The 22052-nt window shown below is 37.0% G+C and overlaps 2 protein-coding genes and 1 long non-coding RNA gene across 3 annotated transcripts in view; all 3 read right to left on the bottom strand.

The window, feature by feature from the left end:
• The window catches only part of LOC129454960 (fibrocystin-L-like), a 35411-nt gene extending 35361 nt beyond the window's left edge, over window positions 1-50 (bottom strand). The window contains exon 1 of the mRNA XM_073858731.1: window positions 32-50. Within this exon, the coding sequence (XP_073714832.1) occupies window positions 32-50 (19 nt within the window). The remainder of the gene's footprint in view (window positions 1-31) is intronic.
• A 616-nt stretch (window positions 51-666) lies between these two features.
• Window positions 667-1113, bottom strand: LOC141351496 (uncharacterized). The gene is made up of 3 exons (XR_012359761.1): window positions 1009-1113; window positions 860-917; window positions 667-761 (listed from the first exon to the last, which is right to left on the bottom strand). It is a non-coding gene; the product is annotated as an uncharacterized lncRNA (long non-coding RNA).
• Window positions 1114-7030: 5917 nt separating this feature from the next.
• LOC129454603 (fibrocystin-L) overlaps window positions 7031-22052 on the bottom strand; it is a 66232-nt gene continuing 51210 nt past the window's right edge. The window contains 28 exon segments of the mRNA XM_073858730.1: window positions 7031-7170; window positions 7444-7597; window positions 7817-7963; window positions 8106-8263; window positions 8350-8685; window positions 9492-9627; window positions 9841-9998; window positions 10137-10301; window positions 10424-10656; window positions 10780-10952; window positions 11059-11168; window positions 14243-14354; window positions 14533-14655; window positions 14779-14912; window positions 15029-15134; window positions 15361-15482; window positions 15579-15702; window positions 15817-15920; window positions 16145-16318; window positions 17037-17166; window positions 18013-18131; window positions 18271-18397; window positions 18598-18752; window positions 18962-19056; window positions 19146-19395; window positions 20664-20829; window positions 21340-21491; window positions 21616-21807. Coding sequence (XP_073714831.1) covers window positions 7031-7170; window positions 7444-7597; window positions 7817-7963; window positions 8106-8263; window positions 8350-8685; window positions 9492-9627; window positions 9841-9998; window positions 10137-10301; window positions 10424-10656; window positions 10780-10952; window positions 11059-11168; window positions 14243-14354; window positions 14533-14655; window positions 14779-14912; window positions 15029-15134; window positions 15361-15482; window positions 15579-15702; window positions 15817-15920; window positions 16145-16318; window positions 17037-17166; window positions 18013-18131; window positions 18271-18397; window positions 18598-18752; window positions 18962-19056; window positions 19146-19395; window positions 20664-20829; window positions 21340-21491; window positions 21616-21807 — 4295 coding nt within the window.

Raw genomic sequence — 22052 nt, 5'->3', positions numbered from 1 at the left:
ATATTTTATTTAAATAATTAAAATTCCTCACCAACATAAGTTCCTGCCATTTTACAACTCATGTAACCCCAATCACTTCCAGGATAGTCCAATTTTAGGCCATATCTAAAAAATGAAAGGCAATTCATGCACTGTAATTGGACTTAAAAATTACTTCAGTTGGCAACCTACAAAATTAGTTTTTTTTCAACTTATATGTTTAGGTGAAAAATGTGTAGTTGTTACCATCATAAATGAATTTTTTTAAGTTCTAACTTTTACTTTTACAGTGTGCAGTATACATTGAACTTTCGATTTTTCGTCAAAAAATTACTTTACATTTGCTTACTTTTTATCTGAATTAGGTTTCAGCAGTTCGCAAGACATACCACCCATGTATGCCCTGTTTAAAGAATACAAATTAAAAACAATATTCATGTTAAATTATTATCAAGCGGTTGCATGTATGTTAACAAATATTTTAAATTACATATAATGGTAAAAAATGCATTTTTGTCAAATCTACATATATTTTGTTACTTTAACATAAACAATTAAGTTAAACAATTTTAACTTGTTTTGGTAAAATAGTACAGTATGTTGAAAGGATTTGCAAAATCAAGTTGATGCTATATTTTTTTACAGTGTAGTTCATATAATTTTTACTGTTTATTAGATCTTTACAGACCTCACAAATCTTATATTTCGACCAGTTGAAGTTCTGTCTATACTGCTTCCGTACACATCGGTAATTATTCTTCCTCGAATTGTCACCACAGTCCCTGTTTATTAAAATTATGAAATCTTATGAAATCACTTTACTTTAAACTATAATAAAATAATTATTACTGAAATAAACAAAATAAAATTAGACTCTTACCTGGGAGACCTGACAGTGGGCTAAGACTTTCAATGGTGGGTGTGTAGTACCATCTACTCTGTAAAAGCACAACATGTATTTATAAGTATTTTGTAATATTTTGAAAGGTTTTTTGTAGTATACAGTTTACAGAAGGCCTTATGACTTACAAAGAACCTGCAATAATACCACCAGTAAGTACAACTCTGACTTGAAGGAATCGGCACACCATCCACACTGACTCTTATATCATAGTTGTCTTCTGGCAGAGCTCTGAACAAACATAATTCAGTTATTTGTTTTGGACACATAATTGACTTTTTGCAGTTTTGCATTTTTAAAGAATTATTTTGTGTACATTGATTTTTTTTAAAGTTAATTCACTTTACCCAATGTCTTCAGAAAAACATGCTTATACAGTACTAAAAAATTATTGTATAAAAACTAGTTCATTCTTGCCTTGTATAGCACATGATCTTTTTGGAGTGACTGGAGTCTTTTTCGACATCACAGGGAATCGATCTTGTCTGAGACACCAGAGTCACACTGTTGCCAACGTTTGGATCATCTGCATTTAAACTGAACTGACTGGCTTGAGCAAAACCTGAAGACAAGTAACCAAAACTAGTCTGTAGTACTATTAACTATTAAATTGATAGCAAATATTGTAGCATTGCCTAGTACTTTAATATATGGTAGATTCAAAAACACTACAGTATCTTAGCCCAATTGCAGTTTACTGAAGTAAATACTTTTAAATGTGAGTCTAAATTTATTTGGTTGACTTAAAAGAAAAGCAGTTCATTTAGATATTAGCACATTGTTTTTTCAATACCTCCCCCCTCTATGGTCAACCTTGTTCCGCCATTGACACTGCCAACATTGGGTCTTATTCTGCTGACCCACTGCGCACCTGTATGGCACAAGATTAGTTACGAAGTGTAACAAATATGCATGTTTCATTTGTAGAACACTAAAAAAACATACGTAAAAATACGACACTAAACTGTCTGTAAAATGAACATATGTCTTGGCAGAAAATACATGTTTTGATATTGTTTAACTAAATCGATGGTGTGAAAGGGTCACTCAGACGGTCAGAAAATTATATTTGATATTAACAAATTTATATCAAGTATGAAAACGTAGTGATTTTCATCCAATATGAATAAAAAACTCAAGAAAGCACGTACCCGCGAAGCTCCACAGTAATATAGTACAAACGGCAAGCGGCAGATGCAGCTGCCGGGCCACACGACCCATCTTCTCCAACAGACTCACAACACACGCACCTCAAAGCAATGACACCTGCAGAAATCACTTCTGTGCCAAAAACAGAAAGATACTTACTGTCCTTTAGAGATCATATATATATATATATATATATATATATATATATATATATATATATATATATATATATATATATATATATATATATATATATATATAATAAAGCAATGCTTAATGTTATTGAAAATATTATAAAATGTAACTAACTATCCTATAATGACTTTTAATAATTTAATATAAAAATGTGTATAGTCTACTATACAAAATATTATGCAGGTCGGGGGTCTCTTATAAATTAAATAGCCTACAGCTTTTTAAAGTTTACATTAATCACCATTCAGAGCCACATACCTGTTAAGATCTTTTGGGAAACACTAACAAACCTAACAGATCTCCTTCTTTTATAGTTCTTGCCTTCAGGGTGGAAACATGAGACGGTCTTTGTTTTTTTTTCATCTCTGTATGAGATTGTTATTGTCATTCTACAAACATGGTATCTTTGCTACAAGCATGTTATGAGTGCACAACAAAGTAATGCATTAATTTACGCTAAGAAACTGGCAGCTGTGGTTGGCATAAAAGAATGATTTCAGAATAATGTAACTGAGTCTGCATCTCAATAGAGATGCTTCGGATGATTTGACACAGATAACCTCCAACCTGGTTGTCAAAAAAATAAATAATAATAATAATAATTTAGCTTTATTCCAAGTAGTATAAAGTGAATCTTTCATCATCTTTGCAACTGACTTTATTTGACTAAAGATTTATAAAACAGTATAAATAATATACTTCACAAGCCTCTTACTGAAAACCCTCTGATGATTAGAAAAAATATTAAATTTCTAGCTTCCCCAAAACACTTTAATGACAGCATCGACCTCTGAACCTCACCTCATTATTTAAATGTGGCTACACATTCAGACGATTTTATTTGCCTTGAAGCTATAAGTAAAAGTTTTTTAATTTAATTGGGAATTATTTGTTAACACAATTATAGCTTAATGTTAAGGTATGTAATGTTTTTCAGGTTTTTTTAATACTTTCTTCTATTTCAATTTATGCAATGTAATTTGTTGATGCTGCTGAAATTAGAAAAGTACCCTGAAAGTAATGTCCTCAGGTTACTGGAGTCAATGTACCCATTGCTATAGTAATAAACTCAAGGAGATGTGAAACGATATCCGAAAAAAACTTATGGTAAAACACAGACGCACAAACAGAAACACAAAGAACAGTATAGGGTCAGATCCCCCTTCATATAAACTAGCATTTGGTCACTTAGAGATGGTTTCCTGGACAGGGATTAGCTTAAACCAGGACTAGGCTTTATTAGGAAATATAACTTTTAACAAACCTTGCCTTACTAAAAACATTACTTGTGAGCATTTTGAGGCAAAACAAAAGGCACTGATGTATTTTAAGATATGTCAGCACAAGTTGTTTTCAGTTTGGACAGCTCTTACATTTATTTTAGTCTAGGACTAGTCTAATCCGTGTCTGGATAAACCGCCCCCCATTGTCCTCTTTATTTCCTTTACCGGAATCCAGCCTTGGTTTACTGTAAAGGAAATTTTGTAAATAAATGAGTGCATTTTATAAGTTGCGTACTGGCAAGCTGGTGTATAATTATGCTGGCGCTAATAGACACCTTGCGTTTTGTTTAAATGAAATTTAATACTCTGCAAAAACAATTATTTAAACCAATAAAGCATAATTTCCTTAGTAGCAAAAGTTTGAACAACCAAAAGGCTAAACATAACTTGCACTTTGTAGAATTAATGTGTTGTTAATGTGGTTGTAAAATAAATAAGCCAAGAGCATTACTGATTTCCGTAACCATATTTATGGTTAAATGCACCTTTTCATGATATTCGCTAAAGGTGCTCCATTTCTCAGTGTGAAAACAAAACTGCAACTGCGGTGTAAGTGTTTTTGGGAAACGTTGATATTTCAAATCACCAAAACAAACACAGCCCCTAAAAGGATCAGGATCTTCTTTGATAGCCCCCGCAGCGCATGTCATCGTAGATTAGTGAAAGCAATGCTTGTTACTATGGTAACCTGCAATTCCAATCAACCTAATTTTCGATGCAATGAGAAGCTATGGTAGCTGCCACAGGACAAACATGTCATTGTCTGAGAGAATGCCTGCATCCGAAAGCTCTAAATGAAGAAGGCATTAAGGGGCTGGACACACCAAAACTTTTAAACGCGGCTGAAAACGCCTTGAGGACGCCGAATGCCAGCTGTTTTTCAGCTGAGTGCCAGCTTTCTTCAGCTAAGCGCTTTGGTAGCTCTGATATGTCATCTGTGAAACGGTTGGTTGCTGTGATACTTGTCCTGCCCCTCCTCTACTGTGATTGGACGGCCGCGTGAGAACTGACATTGACGAGCGGAGCTTTTACCCAAAGTTGAACATTTCTCAACTCTCGGCGCCGGTTTTCAGCGCGGAATAAAACCGCTAGCTGCTGGCTTATTTGAAAAACGCTGAGTTTCCATTGAAAACAATTGAAAACAATTGAAAACATGCGCCGGCCACGGGCGTAAAAGCGTTGGTGTGCACGCCCCCTAAGGCCTGTCCGAATCCAATGTTGACCAATCACATTCCCTGCGCACACAACCGGCGCAACGTCATAGAATGTCTCTGAACAGGTTTACGCCCACTTTTGGGGAAAAAACAGACTAGACCTTCCATTGACTTTCATTCAAAATTGCGGAACAAAGCAACGTTCGTACACAGCCGGCAGGCGTAAATAACTTATGAAATCACTCGGATTAAACATGTTGAGTAATTGTCTGTCCACCCTGCCTGCCATAGAGCGTGAAAGATACATTAACACATTTAATTTGGTCAATATAAAAACATGTCCCTTTCATTCTCAGAGCGTAAAATTTTTGTAACAACGCTCCCTATTGGCCAGAGGTGTCTTACCCGGACATTTACTCGTACCTCATCGAGTCAGCAGGGAAGCAAGTGAATGATTTTACTTTGTATTTGAAAGTTACTTCGTATTTATATATTATGTCTTTATATTTAGAGTAATGAGTGCACTTTTCCATCGAGCCATACAACTAACTGGCTTAGCGATATTTCCAGCATCACTGGATGGCGTTGTTACACAAATTTGACGCTGTGAGAATGAAGGGGACATGTTTTTATATTGACCAAATTGGATGTGTTGGTGTATCTTTCGCGCTCTATGGCAGACAGGGTGGACAGATAAATACTCAACATGTTTAATCTGTGTGATTTCATAAGTTATTTACACCTGCCGGCTATGTAAAAACGTTGCTTTGTTCCGCTGTTTTGAATGGAGGTCAATGGAAGGTCTGGTTTTTCCCCCCAAAAAGGGGCGGTGACGAAATTTACAGTCAAGTTCCCGGATGTGCCGGTAGTCTGTATAGACCACTGATAATAAAGTTAGGTATATTATATTGGATTTCTGTCAAGAGATCCTTCTAAAAGTTACAACATGCACCTTTATGTGAAGAGGCAGTTAAAGCTTTCTTTATCACAGTGATGCGATCCTCGTCCATTGAGCTTTGTAAAATGGTATACAAATTTAGTTTAACCCATGTGGGTTGTTCAAATTTACTACCCTTTTGGGTTGTTCGTGGGCAAAAAAAGCCACTAAATGAAATGGCTGTAAAAATGATCAGATGAGTTCCTTTTGCTGAAATCTATTAATCAACCTCAGTACTGGTTACACACACACACGCACGCACACGCGCACGCACACGCGCACACACGCACACACTCTCACTCTCTCTAATATGCTGTTATACTCCATATAACTCAATGTACAAACCAGAAATTAAGCTTTGTTTTTTTTTTTACAAAGTTAGTGCCACATGGTGATCAACGGTAAAAAATACAAATTTTACCTCTTTGCAAAAGGAAAAACTACCAACAATCAAAAATGCATGATAATAAGGTGTCTTTCCAATCAAAAAAAATTTTTATAATGGAAATCAAAGGGGCAAAAAAGGCCACAAACAACTCATTAGGGAGAAAAAATAAAATCTGATACTGCACAAAAACTAAAAATGCATAAAACCGAATGTTTCAAGAATGTGAAAAAAAAGGTAGAAAATCCAGTCCACAATCACTTGTTATATTGAAAATCAGTCATTTTGTGTGTTTTTCCCCAAATCAGTGACAACACTTATGAACTTGGCAATTAAAGAGTTAAAATCATGATTTTTTTTTTGTAAATATTTGGTAGTTTTGATCAGTACTGAGGTTGATTTAACAGATTTATGCAAAAAAAAAAAAAAAAAAATCTGATTAATTTTTACAGGCGTTTAATTTGGTGACTTTTTTGGCCACGAAAGTAAACTCGCCCACTGTATATTGTTGTATTTGAAAATTTGCAAAGCATCTTCTCAAAATATGTGTCAATATAAGATTTGTTACAAAAAAATCATTCAATTTGAAACACAAAGAAAGTTGTGGTCAAATTAAGACAAAAAATAATGGCCTCAACAACTCATAAGGGTTAAAGGCATTTGATTATTTTTAACTGTTTCTGAATTTTTTTAAGTAATGGAGTAAAGGTGGAGCATGAGGATTGTGGCGTCTACTTATAACAGCACCTTATTGATTTCCACTGCTACAGTATCTCACTATATACAATAACAGACACCAAAACCATGCTAGAAATGGATTTTATTGGTGATAGAAGGAAGAGTGTAAATAAATGTAAGTATAAGGAAATAGACATATTAAAACGTTTAATTTTGACAGAAGTAATAGATGTTTAGGACTAATTATGAATCATAATAGAATGTTGGCCTAAATATCTCCTGAATAATGATTAATGAATGATTGCATGTTCTCATAATTATTTATACATAATATGGATTTTAAGGGTTTTCAAATTATTTGATTTGTTGCTAGGTTTCTCTGAACAGGTGGAGTAGAGCAGTTAACAGCATGAGCAGATACACAGATGGTGATGAGATTGATGGACTGGAGTCAAAGATGCATGGAAATTCCCACTCCGGGTCGACAACCACAGGTGCAGGAGTTGTAACTGGGGGTTGAGCAGGAGTTGTAACCTCTCTGACAGTAAAGGATCTCGACTCAGCATTCCATTCATTCAGAGTAAATGCCAACTTCAGGTTCACACCAGTGTTGAAAAGAATATACAGTAGGGAGAGTGAAAAATAATAATAATGAAAATAATGGCTTCCCAGACATGCTCACCACCTTAAAAACCCTTTAGTATCCAAAATGAACACAAATGCACAAAATAAATAAAAACATCTGATGGTTGTGTGTCTTTTATAGAGATAAGAGGACTCACCAGTGTTTAAGATGCTGAGGTCTGTGAAATTGGCCCAGCAGCCATTAAACAGGATGGATGTGTTTCCAGAAAGTCCCTCTGCTGGATTCCCATAAGCCTCTTTGAGTTCAGCTGAGATTGATAGACTCGTCACACCCACAGACACACAGTTACCCTAAAAACAGATGAAAAATAAACATTAGGTCTATATAAGGTGGAGTTTCGATGTATTTACTTAGTATTTGCTTATAAATACAGTTTGCATCAAATACTGTTTTTAAATTAATATTATCCATCACTAAGCTCTGCCCTGAATGAAAATGGTTGCTAATTGGTCATATTATTTTTAAGGTGAGGCCTAACAAAGGTTGAGAAGGAGACAATTCTGTCTTACCCCTGCATCCACAGCTATGATGCTGGGCTGCACGCTGAGGGGTCCAGGGTACAACGCAGCCACCGGTTGGACCACAACTATCAATGAAGACACTGTGCTGACCGACTCCACCTGAGGGTCTTCACGAGTCACCTCCTGAGTGGCCACCTTATAGACAATTACAGGTAAAATACGGTAAGTAAAACAGCATGGTGTGTTTTATTATTACTAGATCTTAATCTATGACAACATATTAATAAGATAATGCAACATTAGTAAATTTAATAACATGAGATGTTAAATATCTTACTTGACTCCAGGATGGGTCACTGGAAGAGGGTGGAGGGGTGATCATGTCCAGAGAAGACACATTGAAGCCAATGGCTTGACTCAGATCACCAGATACAGCAGCACGGCCCAGTTCATCAGCAGCGTTCTTCAGAATTACAAACTGCTGCTCATCTTCAACTACAGATGTTAATAATGGTATTTTAAGACATTGTAAAGTTATCATACATTTAAATCAATGCTTAATTTACACTTTCTGGCCTTACCAGTGGTGCTGTTGATGCTGATGGGTGGCTGACTGATCTGAATCTCAACCGTCAGTCCAGTCGCACGCCGTCTTCGTGCACTGCTGCCCTCACGGATGATCTTGGTGATTCGAATCATATTCGGTGGTACTCTGAGGAATGCAGCCAGATTTGTGACCAAATTATGTCCAAAGAACTCCGCCTCAGTCATGGCCGGGAGGTTGAAGGCCACAAAAAGAAGCGGAGAAGTGCGGATCTGGACCGGTTGTGAGCCACGAAGAAGTATGTACAACATATTGTAGTCTGGGTCAAAGAAGTTGGAACCGTGATCGGAGTCTAAACTTGGAAGATATTCACCTAAAGAATCTAGAGAGTAATCAAAAATGTTAAAATTAGTAATGCTGATATGTTGTTCAGTTAGGACTTTATTGTAATATTTAAAGTTGTTTACTAATAATTGTTTTATCAGCATAATAACTGCACTGAAAAGTCGAAAATCTACATACACTCAAAAAAAAAGTGTTAAATAGCACTAAAAGCTCGTAATCATAGGGGAACCATTTTTAGTGCTATATAGCACCTAAAAAGCACCTATGAAGAACTATACGGGGTTGATATAGCACCACTATAGCACCACATATGGTTCTATATAGTTCTATAGGGTTCTACACAGGTACTACAAAGGTGCTATATGGCACTTAAAGGGCGGAGTCCACGATGTTTGAAAAACGCTTTGGAAAAGGATACGGGCCAACTACCAAAACACACTTATAGCCAATCAAATCAAATCAAATGCCGGGTTGCGTATGTGTGGGGCGGGTCTATCAACAGAAGGTCCAGATTCTATTGGGGTAGGGGCGTGTTTGTTTGGGTGATTTCAAATATCAACATTGGCTTTCAAACATCATGGACTCCGCCTTTAAAATGGTCCCCCTATGATTACAAGCCAGTGAACCACTTTTAGTGCTTTTTAGCACAATTTGTTTTTAGAGTGTACTGTACATTTAAAAATATCTATATCCTACCAAAATGTTATCATGTTTGTATAAGTTTTCTTATTTGAATAGTGACCCAGAAACTTTCTTTCTTTCATTTATCATATAACTTGGAATTCAAATTTTCTTCAAACATTGTCTAAAGTAACATGCATTACTTTACAGTACCTGGATATGTCGGCTCAATTGTTGTGTAATCTGTGTGGTCTGGATTCCACTGAGCGTTAGTTGGAGCAACTAAATTGTCGTTTACATACACGTCTAACCGCTGAGGGTTTGAGTAAAATATAGCCACCCTAACAGCCTGTAGAGAAAAGAAGTGCAGGTTAATGCATAAATCTAATGAATATACGTATATAGAAGTTGTCTACAAAGATGGTACTGTAGCTGTGTGTTTTCATAAACCGTTGTGAAACATTCAAGAAACCCAGCAAAAAAATATTAAAAGCAAGTTTGGTACTTTCCCAGAACATTTAGCAAAATAAACCTCAGGAAACATTTTATCTAACAGACAAACCTCTGTAGTTTTAGCGTTTAGCATCATAAGTCTCAGCTTCTGTGGTGTTGTGCTGGTGAAATAGATATCAAAGGACTTATTGGTGGCCACAATGCTATGAAACAGAGAGACTCTCTTCCTACAGGCATAACCTGTACACCAGCTGTGATCTTGTGGGCCTGAAAAGAGAGTAAAAAGATGTCCACAGTTTAAAAGGAAAGAATACAGTAACATTCAACAACTTAATTGACTGCACCAGGACATGATTGGTAATGTTGGATGTTTAATGAAAAGTATAAGGTGTTCGTTGATTATACCATTCAGTAAATCTACATATTTGTCCCCCAGGATGGCCACGGGTGAAAGACGTCTTTTTTCTGTGTCGGTGTCCATACTTTCAATGACCAGCATCTGATAATTGAGTCCAAAGCACTTGTAGCTCTGCCAGGTGTTCATGTATGTACAAGAGTCTCTGATCACACCTATACAGGTAAAACACACACATCATAGACAGACATGTTTGATGCAAGAGTGATAAAATATTGCTTATGGTTCTTATGTTTCTTTTACATCAATGCAAATAATGAAGAACTCTCAGGTTTACCTTTATTAGGAGCTATGTGATTGACAGGTATGCGGCTGCCGTTGAGAGCAGTGAGCATGACTTTAGGGATGCGGTAATCACCCAATCCATGCCGCGGGTCTCCGTTCCACTCGTACTCTGAATACGGCACCACTGCTCCTACTGCACCCAAGAAACTTCCATCCAGATCCTTCAACAGAGTCTTCTTCTTAGCATCACAGTCCATGTCAACACAGGCTGATGGGTTCACTTTACTACAATAAGAGCAAAGAAAAAGTAAAAAGGTAAGAAGTATAATTTTATCAGTCACCTTTACTTTACACAATAACCGGATGATGTTAAAGTGATAATTGATGAATAGTTAGCCTTCAGTTTACCTGAGATCAGGGTTATGAATGAATGCTAGAGATTCTTCAGTGCTGTCTATCTTAGAGATCCTCTCAACACTGATTGGATGTTGTAGGTCCTCATTTCCTGGGTTGGTCATGAACATGTAATTTCTTTCAGTGGAGCAAACATTCCTGAACCCAACAAATGTTGTATCAGAGACAGGAACAGACAGTAAAATGACAGAGTGTCAATTTGAGCAGCTTGTAGACAATTTCATATGTGAAACTGGAGATTAAACATAAGGTGAGATTGGTCTCACCAGAGACCGTCAGTAAACCGGCTATGGCGTTGTAGCTTGTGAGTCCAGGGTGAGGTTTCTGTGGTGCTTGGTTGTGGTCAGATTCAAACGTCGGCCAGCAAACTCCAGACCTGCCACCTGTTGCACACAAAAAGTGCATTAGTTTATTAATTAAACCAATTAAATTGCATCAATAAAAACAATACTATATACTATTTATTTACTATATATATATATATATATATATATATATATATATATATATATATATATACCTGTACATGCTGTTTTGTGAATAACTCACAGATAAAGGCTGCTGTTAAGGCCCGGGTATACTTTTTTTCTGCGTCCGCGTCCGGCTCGCGCGCGCACGCGTCCGCGCAGCTTTTGGAGTATAGTCCCCGCGCGGCTACCCGCGGATGGCCGCGTTCGACACTATACGCAATACAAATGATTTCTTATTCAAATTATTAGTCTAACAGGCTGTCAGGGCAGCACTGATTTGGCGACATTTACAGTACATTAAAACATTAGTATAGGTGCAGAAAAGAAACTGATCCACCATTGCAAACACAGAACAGGAATCAAACAAACATGCTCCACAGCTTTCTGTTCTTGGAAGAAGTAAAAGTTAAAGAAGAAAAACAATAGTGTGTGCGCAAATGCTGTCTATACTATTGCGAATAGTATGCCATACAGACCCGTTTGCCACTGAACCTGCATTAACGACGACAGTGGGGCTTCCGGCCTTAGTCAAACGGGTTGGCACGTATGGTCGGGTTGCGATTTTGGCGCTTTCTTGTGTCTTGTGAATAGTATGCCATACAGACCCGTTTGCCACTGAACCTGCATTAACGACGACAGTGGGGCCTCCAGCCTTAGTCAAACGGGTTGACACGTATGGTCAGGTTGCGATGTTGGCGTTTTTTCGTGATCTTGTAAATAGTATGCAATATAGAACCATTTGCCACTGAACCTGCATTAACGACGACAGTGGGGTTACAGGCCTTAGTCAAACGGGTCGACATGTTTCATTTTCTCTTAAAAATCGGAAGGTGACCCTTAGTTACCATATATACCGTCGCAGTGGGCCCCCAATTTGCAAAATCCTCAACTGTGGATAAAACAATTATGCCTCAATAGTTAGTCTGTCTGAAACTAAGCTGATTAAACCACATCACTGTGTGACACTTGCATTACATGTGAACGGCCCCTACGCTAATATGATTTTGTTTTTCTCTCCCTGTTTCGTCCCTGGGTCCCATTGACCCTGAGGACAATAGGACAAACAGACCCAGTTCCGGTAGATGTGAAAGTCGGCACACCTCTGATCTACTGGTCGTCCTTCAATGTGATGCCCAGCTGATGCCTGACCAACGACCACCGGCAGGACCCGCTTAATATCCGCTTAATCTCTGCTTAATCTCCGCTTAAGCTCCTTATCCGTTTATATGTGTGTATATACATGTATATCTCCCAAGGGTTTTTCCCTCCTAGGACTTTTTATTTTTATTTCCTCGGCTAAACAACCCGGGGTTTTTGTTTTTTTTCTCATAGGGTTTTTTTTACCCCGGGGAGGTAGCCTGCTTGGGCTTAACTTAGCTTCTTCTTCTAGACGTTACATTAGTAATATGCTCGCTCATAATGTCGCGTCATAGCCGCAGCAAATTTGACTGCTTATGCTATTGTTTATTATGTTATGCTATCTGTCGTTTTTCTGTGCTTTTACTGCTTCTATTAATGTAAAGCTGCTTTGAAACAATTGAGTATTGTGAAAAGCGCTATATAAATAAAATTGAATTGAATTGTCTATTTCCTTTGTATAATTGTTTATATTGGAGTGTCCTGTCTAAATATTTTCACGCGCATGCGCTGTCGTACGTGGACTGTACGCGCACTGTCCGCGCGGTCTCAAATTTTGCAGTAGCGCCTCACTGCAGAACGCAACATCCAGGGGGCGGGGTTGGATTTAGATCCAGGGGCGGAGCTGGATCCCAATCCAGAGATCCCATTGTTCGCCAGATTTACCACAAGACACGTCATACACGTGTTGCTGCGTTACCATTTCCGCATTAAGTCGTAACTAAATTAAGTTATTATTTTGACAATAAAAGTAGTGCCTTTAGGGTGAAATGTAAGTTTTTTGCTATAATGTTTTGGAGTAAAAATTTCGGGTAAGCCTACTACGAGTAATCTTACCACATGCAGTTTAAGACCTATTAATGGATACAGTATTAATATGCATAATTATTAAAATATATAGGCTATGGCATGTTATTTAGAAATTAATAAATTGAATGTTTATCTTGTATGGACTTTGAACTTGTTTTAACGTGTCTTTGCTTACAGCCATTAGGAAATAGATGGTTTACTTTTTTTAATTTGCTAATAAAAGATATCAAATAAATTTGTTTATATATTTACTCGTATAGGAATAGCTGTGTAATAAGTGGGATAATGTACAAATAAATCCCTTCAGTGATACCAAACTGTCGGGAACGTGTCCTTACCTCCCCTTACACCTAACTGTGATACTTTCTAAATTATGAATCTTTCTCGACTATATTATTAATCAAACGTACACTTAAAATTGATAAGAGCAAACGTTGGCGACCACAGGTTGCAACTAATTGCGGGCTGCAACAACGTAAATATACTGGTTCATTTGGCGGAACAAAGTATATAAAGTGGGAGGAGTTGGATCTAGATCCAACCCCGCCCCCTGGATGTTGTGTTCCGCAGTGAGGACCATCTCAAATTTTGGGCTGCACGCGGACGGTCCGCGCGGCCGGCCGCGGACCCTCCTGATGACGAAAATGACGTCATGCGGACGGCGCGCATATGCGGACGTCCCTAGTATACTTTCGGCTTTAGGCACAATGCAAAGTAAGTGGAGCCGTGGCTTGTTCACAAAACAGCATTAGCCTTAAATACCTTTTTGTTAGACAATGCAATTATTAAAGTAAAACATATATAGTGCAACTATGATGAAGTAAAATCACTAACAGACTTCCTTATGCTGAAGAAAAATAAGTAATGCCGACTGTGAACAGCAACTTATGTTTATGTTGCTAAGCACAAATGGTAAAGGTACTACACAATATAATACACAGAATCATTGGGTGTAGTGGACATTGCTGAATTATGATTGAAGCACAGCTATTTACCATTTGAATCAAGTATTGTTGAATAAATGTATATACAGTACATACCTTTAGGGGGTCGTGGAGCCCTGTGGCTTTGGCTGAGTGCAACATATGTCTCAGTTGTTGCAAGTGTGTCCAAACAGTTAAAATCAGGGCTGCTGCCCACAATCAGAGACTCCTAATGCAGGAAAATCATTTAAGTGTGTGTGTTAAATAAACATTCATGTTCCTAATAAACAAACTATCTAGTGTACTTTGCCATTTTAATCGAACATTTGATTAATCTGAAGTAATTACAACAACAGTTTTGATATGTTAAAGCAATTTTATAGTTTTGACTGAACCAGTCTCCTCACCTGTACATAGACGGTTTTGTCATTGTATTCATGGCTGACAGATGGAGGACTGTAGATTATAGGCATGATGCCCATTCCATTATCAACTAAAGTCACATTGGAGATGTACACATTCATAGATACCTGGAGGTCAGAGGGACAACATTTATTCCTAAAGCCCACAACAGCAATGTACCGCACTGTATACAACACTTAATTGTTATTGTTGATGAGTTTTAAGGTATTGAATTAAGATGTTTATCATACTTGTACGTAAATGCCAAAATCAAAACTCTTCCAGACGGTGAACCCCTGGATTTGAGAGCAGCCGGCAAGTCCGTCTTTATTCATGTAGACTCCATACAGACCACCATGTGCTTCATTATCACTCCATTGGGCTACTGAATCTGTGTCTTTTATATTATGGAAATTAAGTAGCAGTTAGTTTACAGAGACTGCACATGTAATCTTTCTAACTAACGACTTTTATAACTTTATCAAGTCTATTAAAATACACTAGAGTCTTATGTACCTGGGCAAGGTTCTCCATCAATTCTGAATCCCACCCGTTCATAACCAGCAACAATATTCCCTTGAAGAATCACATTGGTTGTTTCACTAACCTAAAATAAAAGCCGTAATTATTATTATTATTATTATTACGGCTGTCTTTTGCCTTTTCAGGAGAGTTTTTGTATAGTTATCTGGGAGGGCAATGCTAATAATTGTTTGTATCATCATACATAAGACAATTGTATTGATTTTGATAAAGAATATCATTCGAATACCATGATACACAAATATACATTTTAGTAGCATGGTATGGCCACAATATTTTTTATTTTTTACCTCAATAGCTGCATTCCATTCAGTGTTTAAAGTCTCAGATGCACCATTGTAGGATCCTGGCCACAGTGTCATAGTAACCAAATTTCTCCGGACAGCACTGTTATCACCCCATATTCTAATTCCTAAAGAAAAATTATTGCAAAAGAAAAAAGCATTAAATCATATCAGCATACTTTATCTGATTACATTTGTTATATTGATTTCCTTTGATTAGACACCTTCTCCAACAGTGTGATGGATCACGTTGTCATCAATATTCAGTCCATCGGTTCCAAACACCCCAATAGCAGGAGCAAAGCCATCATGAAAAGCACATCCCTTGATGTAGGACTCACCAGCCACCTATACAAATATTAACAATGTGGTTTCAGCAGATCACTGCAGTCTAAAACCATTTTGAATATGGTGTGTAGGAAAGCATCAACCAGGCATAAAAATCAAGATTTGTTTTCTCACATTTCTCAAGTTCAGAAACGCCAAAGAGTACCGTGGATCTGATGGGTCGTTCCATCCCTCCTGTCCTGTGTGGTAGAACTCAACGTTTCTGATCTGAGCTTTTCCTGTAACACATAATATCACAGGTGAGTTTAAGTTTTAGTTACTTATAAAAAAAATAAAAAAGTATCATTTTGACACACTTGTTAAAAATGAAGTGTGTACTGTACATTTTTAAAGCTAATACATTTGTCTTGGCTTTTATTTGTTCAGATGGCCCTCTTCTGGTCAATAAAAGGACCAAACCTCTACCATCCCTATTGTGAGTATTTTGTTATAAGGTTTATACCTCTGTAGTCAAATTCTCTTCCTGGAACAGTGGCCACCAGTACTCTTGCTCCATAAGACTGTGTGTTCATGGCTGGATACTCCTGTCCAATGATCTTGATGTTTCTGGTCAACAGACCCACATTCCCTGCAAGCTGATAGCTTCTAGAAGATCCTGGAACGTTGTGCCTTTGTCCTACAGTATATGACCACAGCCATATTATTTGTTGGTTAGATAATACATTTAAAATTGTGTACAGAGAAATCTGTGAGAATTGGGATAATTCCATTCATATACATTTCAATCAAAATCTTTTGATATTTAATAAATGTAAGCATAGGGTGGTTCTGTTTAGGAAACTAAATGCAAATAAATCACTTTCAGACAACATATGAGGAGCTCAAATGCAAAAGCCGCTAAACACCACCTCTGTCAAAAACTAAAAAACAATATTAACCGAATGCTCTCGGCACATACTGTACATCAAATACTTTCACATTAAATCTGCTTAAAGGGATGGTTCACCCAAAAATTAATTCATTAATTGTCATTAATTGAACACAAAATATGAGCCCCATTCACTTCTATAGTATTCCAAAATTATACTAAGGAACTGAATGGGAGTTATGAACGGTTTGGTTACAACATTCCTCAAAATATCTTCCTTCGTGTTCAGCAAAACAAAGACATTTACACAGGTTTGTAACAACATGAGGGCGAGTAAATTCATTTTTAGGTGAAGTATCCCTTTAATCCCAGCCTTAGTCATTCAGAAATACTGGTTTGTTAACAGAATCCATTAACAGTACAGGGAAACAGGAAATTGATCATGGGGATATTGCATGGTTTTGCAAAAGTTGGTCCCAGATAAACTTACTGGGGTCGTAAGCATTTGAAAATGCTCAGTACTAACCAACGTGTGTGTATGATACAGGCCGATCCAGGATCAGTGTGCGACCATCATCTGAGACTCCATTTATAGTGCGAATTTCTGTCTGCCATGGGTCATAACTGGTGGTGGACAGCAGAATCTGATCTCCAACCTGAAGGTAATAAACAAGTAAAGACAAAATATGTTTTTATGCACTGTAAGCAAAGTACTGTAAAACACTGTCCAAATGTAGAAAGCACATTGATATAATATGCATAAAGGCGCTCTTAAAATTATGACAATTTGATTAAATAAAAAAGTAAAATTACAGTAGCAAGAAAAAGTATGTGAACCTTTTGGAATTTCATGTTTTTTTATAGATTTGTTATAAAATGTTATCTGATCTTCGTCTAAGTCAAGGGTATTGACAAACATAATGTGTCTAAAAATAATCTTTTATGTCTTTCTTGAACACACTCATTCCACATTTAAAATGGCAGTGGAAAAAGTAAGTGAACCCTTAGAATTAATAACTAGTTGGCCCCTCCTTGGCAGCAATAACCTCAACCAGGCGCATCCTGTAGCTGTGGATCAGACCTGCACATCGTTGAGGAGGAATGTGCACAGCAAACTCCAAACGTTTGAGGGGTTTTTATCAGTCAGTAATCCACACCTCCAAATGTATTATCTTAACGAGACTCTGTTTAGCCTTTTTGAGGTCATTAACTCAAGGGTTCAAATACTTTTTTTCCACAAGAACTATAAGGTTTTTTGGTTGTTCTCAAAAAAGACATGAAATGTTTTTTGTGTAATTTTTTTGGACTCATTATGTTTGTCAATACCCTTGACATAGATGAAGATCAGATCACATTTTATGACAAATATATTCAGAAAACTATGAAATCCCAAAAGGTTCACATACTTTTCCTTGCAACTGTACGTTTACTGTCAATTGGCAATGTAAATAGTTAGCCTTAAGCTGTCTTAAATTCTGTTTTGTTATCGAAGAGCCTCTGACCTTCCAGTCAACAGTTTCCTCCAGAGAGAGAGTATTGTTTCCCGCTTGGACCGTTTTAGCCAGCTTTGTGTGATACACATTGTGTGGCATGCCATACAGATCAAGAGATCCAAACACACCTTGAAAACAGCAGTTTCCAAAAAGATCAACATTTATGAGATTTCAGCTGTTTGTCTGTTGTCTACCCAAATTTCTTCTATGCAGACCTTTAACTTTACAAATCCAATGAACTGTGTTATTTCTGTATAGCACCCTTACCCAGCACTTTAGACCCTTGGTTTATTCCAGACAACTGCCAATCTGGTGTGAAATGGTTTCCTTTCAGTATGATCTGTAGTTCACCTCTGAAGGGTTCATCAGCCCGCCCAGCAATCAGATGGCCACCCTGATTAAATGGATAGGTAATATCAGTGCCTTTTCGAAGGAAAAATAACTAAAATCCTTAAAATAATATATTTTTTTTGCCAAGAAGTGACTGGAGAATGAATCTTTAATATTTACAATAAGTCTATTTTCTCTAACTGCTCTTTATACTGTAAGTAAGGTAATTCAGAAATAAATGGTAGGTCTACTGCAGATTCTTACCTGAATGGAGATGTATGTGACTTCAAGAACAATGTTGTTATATTGAGAACCACCGATGTTTGCCGTGCCATTATTTGTGTCTGGTATCACCAAAACTCCAAATATTGTCAGCTTGTTCAGGGAAGGAATTTCAATGTCTACAACCACACATGTCCCTTTAAAACAAAGTGTGCCATTTTACATTAGTGACCACTTTTAAACCACAAAGCTTATTTTATACTCTTAAAACACAAAGAATAATCTAGAGGGAAACCATGGCTTAACAAAGTAATTTTTCAGGTTCTAGAAAAACAAGCATAACATCTCTGTAGACCATTTTGCAACCTTTCCATACTGAAGGATTCCCAGCATTGGAGTTTCTTACCTAATGGAATGACCACATCAGAGTCTGTTTGTGGTACAGCGTAGTTGTTTGCTGAGCTTGACCTCCAAAATAATGTATTTGACCAGGGAGTACACCTATTATATATTTTACAAACAAAGTCAAACATCAGATAATGTGATAATATTTTTAAAATGTGCTGAGCAAGTGGATGGATATAACATACATGTCTTCAGGTCTGGAGGTGGACGAATTGCCCAAAGTTTCTGATGGAAAAGGCAGACCCCCAGGGTAATAAGGTGTACCACCTTGACCAGATTGACCAGGTAAAGGAGTTGGAGTTGAAGTTGCTGGAGGTTGTGTTGGTTGGATACAGTTCTGATAGTCACACGGATATGGAAAGAAGTCTATATTTATGTCTATAAGCGAACGGTCCACACTGCTTTTTGGGATTGAGGTATGATCTCTTCCAGACACTGTTGTCAGAGGATAACAAACATTAAATTCTCTATAGGCCTGAGAGTATTGGGATGACATTTGTATGAATCATTATTTAAAACATTGTACAGTCTATCACATAATGATATGTGTTCTCTTTACATACAAAAGGAAATTTATAAAACGGCTCGTTCTGGTTCTTCATTCTGATTGGTTGAAACGCGTTCTAAGCCGTGATAAAATACCCTGGTAAACCCACGGTTCAGACCGCATCACAAGTATCATTGCGCCACTGTTGCTGTGTACTGATTTATGAAAATAAACACCACAGTCTTTAATCATTTTTTTTTCTACATTTGCACAATTATGGCGATATCCAGATAAATGTCAATAAATAAAACATTTCGTCAATAAAGACAAAACGTTCTCTGAGGTTTTTTTTTGTCTTATTGATATTTCCGCTATTATCCACAAGATGGCAATCTTACCCAACTTAAACACTGAGGCATTCACTCGACACAACAGCGTTGTGGTGGATTTAGCGTGACGTGTGTTTTGATCAGGCTCTGAATCTGATCTCTTAGTTCTTCATAAAAATGGAATCATCTCCGCATTTAGCTGAAAATTTGAGAGGTGATAACTGATAAGACAACAAATGAAGGTAGGATGAAACGTTTTTTGATGTTGTTGGAAAGCGGATGGACTGTTCTTTCATTTGATATTTTATTTTTATTATGTTTATTTAAAGAAGATAATTTTTCTGTAAGACATTCAACTAAAACTGGGTGGCAACTTAAAAAAACGCTGACGGGGAAAAAGTTAAGCATGCTTACAAGCATATTTGATCATCACTTCAACAGTTGCACGATATAAATGTTAATGTATAAATTAGATGAATGTTGATTTATAAAAATAAACACCACAGTCTTAAATCATATTTTCATTGTGTCTTTGCTGCATCTCTGTTGGTTGGGAACTACGCTCTGTTTCAGTCACACTTGATTCTGAGGAACTACTTTGTTTGGCGGAAGAGTAATATTTATACTAATATAATTACAACTTATTTGTGTTTTATTTTATAAAACCCCGCTAACGTTATGCATATGAAGTAAGCGTTTTATAAACGCAATAAACCCCTCGAAGCGTTGGGTTACCAGTGCATTTTATAACAGCTAAGGGGGTTTAGGCACTCCGCTTCGTGTCGTGCCTAACAACGCCCCTTAGCTGTTATAAAATGCACTGGTAACCCACTGCTTCTTGGGGTTTATTGCTTTATAAGCAAATGTTTTGTATTGAGTAATATTACCCAAGTAATAGACGCTGTATGAATCCTTGTTGTAGTACCAGTCTCCATTTACATTCACAGCAGGGTTCAGGGGCTGTGAGGCACCGTTTCGTTTATCTATAATGTGGAACCGGAGCCCCTCAAAATCTTGAGTATAGTTGTGAGTCAGAATGATATAATCCTCTGGCTATTAGGGAGGAAAGGAGCGCATAATTATTTACATGTTATTTACATAATGGAATGCTGATTGGCAATTCATGCCAATCCAAAGTTATGTTATTCCCAGATAACAGAACTACTGTGTTATAACACTAAAACATCTGGGTACTCCTTCACATGTCTTCACTTCACATCAGAATCCTGAACACCAAGTCAGGCTATATTCTCTGAAAGCAAACGCCTGGCTGTATATAGTCTATTAAATATTTCCTTTCATTTTGTTTCATGCTATGTGAAGCATGTGACACACAGACAAATATAATAGTATTAATAGTGTTACATTTTGGATCTTGACAGCTATGATCAAAATGATTTTGTTAAATTTTCAACTTTCATATTACACAGAACAATTAGAACTTGGGGGTCTGGAACATAATGAAGATCTTAGATGGGCAAATAAAAAGATATTTTTTATTTTATGATTTTAAATAAATGTATATCAAATACCGTGTATGGTTTGGTAGTGCACACATTTTACCTTAAAGCCGTAGATCATTCCAGTATATTTTATGGTGCTGAATTGATAATCATCCCCAAAGTACCAGTTGTAGGTTTGGTTTGAAGGCACCAATGCCATCCAGCCTTTATCTTGGGTAATAAGCGTTTCAAGAAAAGGTAGCACACATGACCCTAATGGAGATACAGTACAGGGGCTATCATTACCAAGTACATTGGAATTGAATGGAAACAAATCTGATAAATGCACGCATATCTTTATATCCCAGTCATTCCAAAAGTTGTTTATTTCACCTACCAAAAGAGTTGGTGAGAGTCACATTGTGAGACCGGAGTGAATCTGGTTGGGGATTGTTGAAAACCAGACGATGAAAGTTGATGGTGTTGTCGCAAACTGCTCCGGGAACACCGACACTCCAATCTGCTACTTGAGAGCAGTGACTTGGATCAAGCAGGTTACTCATCGGCACCACCTTGGAGTTAAATTTCCCTTTTTTTAAGAATAAGATGTGTTATTTGGACATATGTTATAAGTTTTTATAGTTGAAATATTATATGTACAATGCAATGCAATTAATATAATATAAAGAACTCGGATGTAAAAGCCACTAAAGGCCACCTCTGTCAAAAATAAGTTAATGATATTAATCAAATGCTTTTGGCCCTTTTTATATAATGTCCACCCTTTCATTTGAAATCTGCCATTCAGAAATACTGCTTTCTTGGGAAAATCCT

This window comes from Misgurnus anguillicaudatus, chromosome 20 (genome assembly GCF_027580225.2).
Source record: "Misgurnus anguillicaudatus chromosome 20, ASM2758022v2, whole genome shotgun sequence".
Lineage (NCBI taxonomy): Eukaryota > Metazoa > Chordata > Actinopteri > Cypriniformes > Cobitidae > Misgurnus > Misgurnus anguillicaudatus.
The sequence above is the reverse complement of the archived record's forward strand: the minus strand, read 5'-3'. Positions and strand labels throughout refer to the sequence as shown.